Source organism: Poromitra crassiceps (genome assembly GCF_964638095.1).
Source record: "Poromitra crassiceps genome assembly, chromosome: 17".
Classification (NCBI taxonomy): domain Eukaryota; kingdom Metazoa; phylum Chordata; class Actinopteri; order Beryciformes; family Melamphaidae; genus Poromitra; species Poromitra crassiceps.
The window spans coordinates 34449797-34458114 of record NC_139635.1 but is presented as its reverse complement, the minus strand read 5'-3'; the positions used below and the strand labels follow the sequence as shown (position 1 = coordinate 34458114).

The window sequence follows — 8318 nt, the reverse complement described above, 5'->3', positions numbered from 1 at the left end:
TGCTGAAGGGAGCTCCTGTACGTCTGGATGTCCAGAAACCTGATCTTCTGAAAGGAGACTTTGATTTCTCTTGGAGTTTCAACGACACATACAATGTAGTAAAATTAAATGATAAAAAAGAAGAAAAAGTTGGCAAAACATACACAGGAAGGGTTGCGGTTTCTACTGAGGATTACTCTTTGAGATTAAAGAATATCCAAGAAGCCGACAGTGGAGTTTATACTGCAGAAATGTCTGGGACTGATGAAAAGCATTCAGTTGCTGAATACCATGTCACAGTTCAAGGTAGGTTCCTTAAGGTCTCAGACTTTGATAGAGAGTAGGGATGGGCATCGAATTTCGAATTTTCGAATAATCGTTGTTATTATCAAGGTCGATTTTTTTTTTTTTTTTTTTTTTTAGAGTGAAATGTTGCATTGTCTCCCCTGATTCTAAGTATAGTCGAATCACTTGGTTTGAGCAAGTAAAACAATTTTTATAAGCATTTTAAGCAAAGTTTATGGAAAACTGAATGGCGGATGAAATCCCATGAAGAGGGAGAGGGGGTGACTTTGGCACCCCTTTCCCTTTGGCACTCAGACCTGAGCCTACTAAATATTTAATGAACCACTCATGATTGTCAAAACTGTTTTTTATTTTCGAATGTCAATGTCATGTAACATGTTCTTTACTTCAGTGGTGCAATGCTTGTTTGAGCTAAAAATCCACAGCAGAAGCTTTTTCTATTAATTAATAAAGCCTTAGACTTAGAATCAGGGAAGACAATGCAACATTTCACTCACAATTTTTTTTTTTTTTTTTTTTTTACATTTTTTTTTTTCTTTCGAATTTCGATTAAAAGTCGACTTTGGCCAGCGAATTTCGAATAGTGTTTTTGCTAGAAATGCCCATCCCTAATAGAGAGTAGTACCTGCTGTCCTGTTTGTAAAAGCGTTCAAACCTCTGTCTTCCAGAGCGAGTGTCTCCAGTTAACCTGACAGTGGACTCCAGCTCAGACTCAGGCTGTAACCTCACTGTCACCTGCAGAGCTCAGGGCTCTTCCATCAGCAGCACTGTTACATGTGACAAACAAACCTGCTCTCAGGAGGGAGGAGAGAGGTCAGAGGTCACCACCTCTGCTACCTCCCTCTCTGTCTACCTGTCCAGTGGCTCCATCTACTGTAACCATAGCAACCAGGTCAGCTCGAGCAAGGACATGAAGGAGATTGAACGTCTCTGTCATCAAGTCCCTGGTAAGACTGACATGCCAACACTGCAGATTGGAGTTTTAGCTCTACAAACATTTCTCAAGGCAGAGCTGCATTGGAGGCACAAACAATCTGATTGGTTGAGTTGAGTTTGTTAACATGACAGACACACGGCACATGCTGCGGTCATTGTAACAAGCCCCTAGTCTTTTTTTATCGTCTCATCTGCACAAGCTGCATTTTTTCTTAACATTGTGCAAATATGCAAAGAATTCAGGTACAAAAATATTCCACTTACTGTTACTTTGCTGACATTTTTTAAGGGACATTAAATAATCTCTTATCTTTATCACCTACTACCAGCCACCAGTAGGAATTGCACATCTGCTGCTTGTTGTCTCTTGAAATAAGTTTTGGTCAAAAAACAGAAATCAGGGTGGAAAATGAGTTTTGAAAGACAGAAGTTTTACCCTTTCAACCCCAGCATGTTATGACCATTTGCTATGAGGCAGCACCGTATGAATTAACCTTGGTATAAAAGTCTTCTTAAGTGAAAGTAACAGGTCACTAAAAATGTACTCTGTGTGCTCGTTGTCTTTGTGTGCACCTATCTCCCCCCTGCTTCTCAGACTCTGGTGCAGTGCTGTGGCCGTCAGTGCTTTCCTTAGTCTCATGTCTGCTGCTGCTTCCTCCCAACGTGCTCTGAGCCTGTGTGTTCTGTGTGCAGCTGTCTTCTCTCTCCTTCCCCAGACTTCAGCCCAGTCTTTTCCAACCAGCTGCCAGTGGCGAGCACTAGAGCAGATCAGAGTTTTAGTTTGACAAACATTTCTCAAAGCAGAGCTGCAGTGGAGGCAGAAATAATCTCCGCAGGTTAGCCGGGCCGGCAAACTTGAACTGCAAAAAATTTAACTAGAGACCATCTTGTGATGGGATCACAACAGCCGCGACTTAAAACGAATGTGAACCAGGGGCGTAAAGTGTGTGTGTGTGTGTGTGTGTGTGTGTGTGAGTGTGTGTGTGTATGTGTGTGTGGGGGCCCCTACTTATGCCCCTGTAGCTCATTGCAACGCGGGCACAGTGCCGCAGTGGTAAGCGCTGTCGCCTCACAGCTAGAAGGTCCTGGGTTCGATTCCCACCTGGGAAGCGCTGTGAGCGCTGAAGGAGTGTGTGCCCGTCCGCATGTCCTCGAGTGCCCACCGCCCGTGTGGGGTCGTCAAAAGGGCCTTTCTGTGTGGAGTTTGCATGTTCTCCCCGTGCCCCCTGGGGGCTTCCTTCATATAGGAACCCCACACCAAAACATGCATTATCCTAGTTGCTGATGTGGTGCCTCCTCTGGTCGTTAGGGGCGCCTGTTCGGAGGGAGGGGAACTGGTTGGAATAGCGTGATCCTCCCACGTGCTATGTCCTACCGGTGAAGCTTCCCCTGTCAGGTGAAAAGAAGCGGCTGGTTACTGCCCATGTCTCGGAGGAAGCATGGAGCCAGTTTCGGCTCTCCCCAGATCGGCAGAGGGTGGAGCAGCAACCAGGATAAATAAATTAAAATTGGCACTAATGGGGGGTAAAAATGGGATAATATAAAAATGGGAAATTATATATATATATATATATATATATATATATATATATATATATATATATATATATATATATATAAAGCTAGCTCATTGCAGCGCTTGGTTTCATATTCGCTTCTGTCCTCTCTGACCCTTTGCACTGGGCTAGCACAGTCTAGCACAGCAGTGCTGCAAACTCTTTGCCAAGGAAAGTAGCTATTAGCTGCTTAAAATGTTTCCAGAAGTTGCCAAATGATTTCACGTGCTAATTTGCATGCATTTGCTACAGCAATCCTGCTCTCTGCTCTTAGTGGTAGCAGGGGTTTACACTGCTGATGGCAAACGCTGTGCTCAGTCCTCTTTGAGTAGCTAGACAAGCAGCGCCAAATCAGCATCACCTGTAATTCAATTCAATTCAATTCAGTTTTATTTATAGTGTAAAATCACCATGAGACATGGTCCCAAAAACACTTTACTGTTAAAGAAAACATCATAAAACAATACAATAATACATGATACAGTGCATGATCAGGTTGAAAAGAAGTCAAGTAAAAGCAGACAGTATGAGAGCTACAGTAGGAACAATAAGTTAAAGTTAAAGGCAAGGGTGTTAAAACACAGGTAATAAATCAATCACAATGAGAGAAATACTAATAAAATAAAATAAGGTGCACTATCAAATAATATCATATGCTTGTGAGAATAAGTGTGTTTTAAGTCTGGTTTTGAAAATATTGATGGAGCCAGCCTCCCTAACTGATCGGGGAAGCTGGTTCCAGAGATATGGAGCACGATAGGAGAATGCTCTACTTCCAGCTGATTTTTTCTTAATTTTTGGGACGGTAAGATAATTACCATCCTGTGAACGGAGGGGGCGTGTGGGAGTAGGGATGATTAGCTCAGATAAGTATGGGGGTGCAAGCTTGTGTAGATCTTTATAAATTAGTAGAAGCACGACCTGTACCGATTTGTCACCAACTTCTTTTTAGTAAACATTAACACTTTCCCCAATGGTCAGAAAAACAGGTTATATTTGTCGCTAATCACTTTTAAAATAAAAAAGTCACCAGGCCTATAGAGTGTAACAGTCACCAACCTTGCAACAGTGGTCTGACAACCTCAACCACTTTGAACTCCAATGAGATTATTGCTGCTTCCAGAGGAGCTCTGCCGCTCAGAAATGTTTGCAGAAATAAAACTGTAATCTACACTATCACCAACACAGGCCTTCAAGATATGAAGCTACAGTAGCATGCTCTATGATCTGAAGTTAAGTAGATCTACATTTCCAATCTTGTTTTTGTTTGTATTTACAGATCAAAATCGAGGTTACACATTGGTCATTGTGGTAGCTGTTCTGGGCTTTGTATTTATAGTCATAGGATGTATTGTCTTCTTTCTCCGTCGCCGAAGGTGTGGAACATGTAAGTCCCGGTGTGCATCATTTCAACACAGAATGATAATTAAAAGTGTGGAATTTTGCAAGTTTAATCTATGGAGACAGGGAAACATATTTTACGTGAAGATTGCCCATGGATTAAGCATACATTCACAGTGACTGTGTATAGTAGGCTAGCCTACATTTACAGTAAGTCAGACATTTAAATGAGCTGTGAGTTCATTTTTTTTATCAAATTAAAACAAAAACACACACACACACACACAAAGAGAGAGAGAGAGAGAGAGAGAGAGAGAGAGAGAGAGAGAGAGAGAGAGAGAGATAGAGTATAATAGAGAGAGAGAGAGGGAGAGAGAGAGAGAGCTTTATTTGTGCAGGTCTAATGATGCTGTGTAGTGATTTCCATGTAATTTGTGTAAAAGTGGGACTCGTTAGATTTAATTCGTTTTACAGTGTTTAATAAAACAGTGGTGGACTTAAAATGTAGACTAAAGCTAATAATTAAAATCTACTAAACCCATTGGGAATACACAGCCTTGACAGACTGTGTGCCTAACCTGTATGCAGAGTTGTGAGAATAGGTGTTTAATTGTCGAACGATAGAGTAGCTGTTAAGACACACATCTCGAACCAGATCTATCCCTATTTCACCTATATACAGTATCTCTTCTCTTTTGCTATGCTTGTTTTTTTCACAAGTTTGTTGTTAAATTCTGTTTATTGATTGTGCTTAGTTAGACTTAGCTACAGTAGATAACTCCTCCTCTGAGACAGGCTTGTGAATTAGGGCTATACAAATACACTTGACTTGACTTGACTTACACCACAGCTATCTTCTGTAGGCTATATCCTTCTTAATGTCGAACAAACTATAGTGTACTCACTTTGTATGAGAAAAATTGAAATTAAGGCTGATTAAGGAAAGGCAAATTAAAGCAAAATGTCATTACATTGCATCATGTCAATACATGTTACTGTATTTATTTCTAGATGAAAGAAGGTACATGGACAATACAATCTATGCTACTGCTCAGGTAAGACTCACTTTTTAATATAACTTTAGCCACATTGATGAGGGTGAATTCAGATTCAGATCCCAGTAGCTCACCTGGTAGAGCGCATACCCCAAAGGCTTAGTCCTTCACGTGGCCGACCCGGAATCGAATCCGACCAATGGTCCTTTGCCACATGTTAACCCCACTCTCTCCCCACCTTTCCTGTCTATCTACTGTTCTATCCTAGCCTGATATTCAGACTGCATCGGCAATTCATAAACTAATTTCCTCTTCAAGAAGAGCCAAATCCACAACTGAGGCGTGGCTTCGTGGCAAAAATACCCCCCCCCCACCCCTAAAAAACAAAAACAAATAAAACAATACCCATTATGTTGTAACTAAGTACATCAGATCAGCCATTATCAAACCTGTCCTAACACATTGAGTGCCAAGGACGTCTCTGGACGTCCTAAAAAAATGTAACGAGGAGTGCCAAGGACGTCTGTGGACGTCCTAAAATCATAATTCATATTATTCCATAATTCTGCTGTTTAAGGTCGTACCTAGCCAGTGAGCATGAATCCCTTCAAGGGATCACACGGCGCCACCTTAAACATCGACACGGGGGCTGCGCCACCCACCTCAGATCCTTTACTTTGTGCTGGAGAAAGCAGGGAAAGACGTGATCAAAGAGGAAACCGATGCATGCTTCAGCCAGAGCTGTATAGATTGCTCTGTCTGCAGCGGACAGTGGGCTCGGCTGCATCCGCGCTCACAACTGAGCTCTTATGCTTCTATCTATCTCCACACGATTCCCTGCCAGAAAGCCAGCATCCGAAGCCGAACGGCCAAGCCTTTTTGTTCAGTCGCGTTTGGCATTTCCTTGATGCGCGCTGGGATCTGTCCGGGGCAAAAACGGAGTCTGTGAGAAAACAAACTCTGTGCGTGTGGGGAGGAGCCCGCAGCTCAGAGGTGGAGAGAGGGGGGGGGGGGGGGGGGCACGCAGGCTGCACAGAAACCACACCACGCCACCACATCAGAAAACACCAGCCAGAGTCAGTGAATGTGCTCGAAATTAGAGTGCAAAAGGTATTCATAAAAGTGACTATATCTTGGAAAGTTAAAAAAAACGACAGAAAACCCTTGAAAGTGCACTTTTTTCAGAGGCTGTCATTTCATAATGGAACTGTCTAGAAACAAAATTTCTTCTTTGGAAGAAGCAGGAGTGTTCAATGTTTCATTAAAGTCCAGCCCTGTCAATATAGCCCTAATAGAAAAAATTCTATAGCTGTTTTCAACTGAATGGAAGTGAATCTGGCACAGGCTGCAGACAATTTTACTGAAGCGCTGTGGACCCTTAATTTAGTAGTTAGACCCATATTTGATGATTTTCTTTTTAGACTCAAACTCAAATCTGAGAATATTTTTTTATGGTTAGATATGATTTCAAAAGAAAGAAAGATTTGGGATTACAATTTATTTCCAAAATGATAAAAAAAAAAATCAAAAAAATTAAGTATGATAAAAAAAATACTCCAATACATTTCCAGTGGCGTTCACCCATGTCAAAATTGTGCGCAAATCAACTAGCTAGTAGCAACCGTGGATAAATGGCTCAAACGTCCAGTTGCTGTCTCTCTGGATTCAGGTTTAGGGGAGCCCGGTGACAAAAGGAAAAAAGAGGCCAATCCCAAACACTGGCAGTTCAGTGACAAATATATTTGTATGGATTTAAGCTACTTGTACGTCCACCGTAGCCACAGTGTTTTCTTTGTGGCACAAAGAACACCCTTGAGTGAGGGGGTACTATTGCCATGGCAAAACAGCTCAAGGGGTACATAAGAGAAAAAAGGTTGGGAACCACTGATACATGACTGATTATTGTATCATACATTATTTTGCAAATGTTGGAATAAGGCTGTTGAAAAGTAGAAATTCCAAATAACATGTTTCTAACAAAGTTACGTATTTTCCATCAGAATCTAAACAGAGATCAACTTGTGAATCAGGATCACACAGCTGATGCTTCAGTCCCTTCTGAAATCACCACCACCTACCAGCTGGTAGGGCATCAGACTGCACCCATGGGACCTAATGGGACTAGAGCCAACAACCAGCCGGAGAGCTTGTATGATTCAGTTACCAAGCCTGCCAGGCCTTGAAAGACTCTGAATCTGAATTCTACAAATCCACTTTGTTCTAAACTAGAACAGGACATGCTTGTGCTGCTCAGCTGCTGCACGGCCTCGCCTTCAGTTCAACTGTGCACGGCCTCGCCGCTCCACTGGCATCATGCACAGTTGAGCAATTGTGCACTGCGGAAGATGTGGCTTTGAGAAATGTCACCTTACTGTATGCTGGCTCTGCTTGTCTAAAAATGACCTCAGCTTGCAGAGTTGCAGACAATCTTTTTTTATTCTACGTGTCATATTTGAAGTCAGGTTGTTAAAGTTGTTCTGTTGTCTATATTGTACATTATATATTCTTTCACTTATTTAAAATGTCAAATCTATATATATTATTTTGAAATCCCTTGCTATCCTAATAGACATTGTGATTCTGCTTTGTATAACCTCAGTATTAAAGTTTTTAACTATTGAGTCCACCCATGCATTCAGAAATCGCAAATTAGTTTCCAATGGTTTAAGGCTTAATGGTCGTATATCTGTCGTACAACAACCATTTTGCTCCCTGAAAACATCAATGGAAAGCTGACAAAATAATTAATATGGATATATGATTTGTGTATAGCCTACAGTATGGTAAATGGTAAGATAAGATAAGGTAAGGTAAGATAAGATAAGATAAGATAAGATAAGATAAGATAAGATAAGATAAGATAAGATAAACCTGTACAAAAGGAGTCTCTTGCGCATCAGCCCCTCCACAAAAGGAGGTCGGTGCTCTCAGGACAGAACAGTATCACGACAAAAGTTCAATGGACAAACCAAAGAGGATTCTGGAGCACACGATTCACTGGAAAATTGCTTTATTCAAGGTGCAGTGACTAACGTTTCGACGCCTGCTGCGTCTTCATCAGAGTCAAACAGGGTGACAAGCAAAACAACTTGTTTAAAAAGCCTCCCCAGTACACATCGCAGTCTGTCATTGGCTGCTAGGGATGGGAGGTGCCCAAACCCAGTAAGCCAATAGCACTCAAACAGCAGAGTGAAGTAGGCTATAA

The 8318-nt window shown here is 41.7% G+C and overlaps 1 protein-coding gene across 1 annotated transcript; it reads left to right on the top strand.

Annotated features, from left to right (window-relative positions):
* Positions 1-2: 2 nt before the first annotated feature.
* LOC310792158 (uncharacterized protein) lies at positions 3-7704 on the top strand. The gene is made up of 5 exons (XM_083653882.1): positions 3-285; positions 954-1232; positions 4057-4164; positions 5130-5173; positions 7114-7704. The coding sequence occupies exons 1-5, from the start codon at positions 231-233 to the stop codon at positions 7294-7296; spliced, it is 669 nt and encodes a 222-aa protein (XP_083510008.1). The 5' UTR covers positions 3-230; the 3' UTR covers positions 7297-7704.
* Positions 7705-8318: the final 614 nt, after the last annotated feature.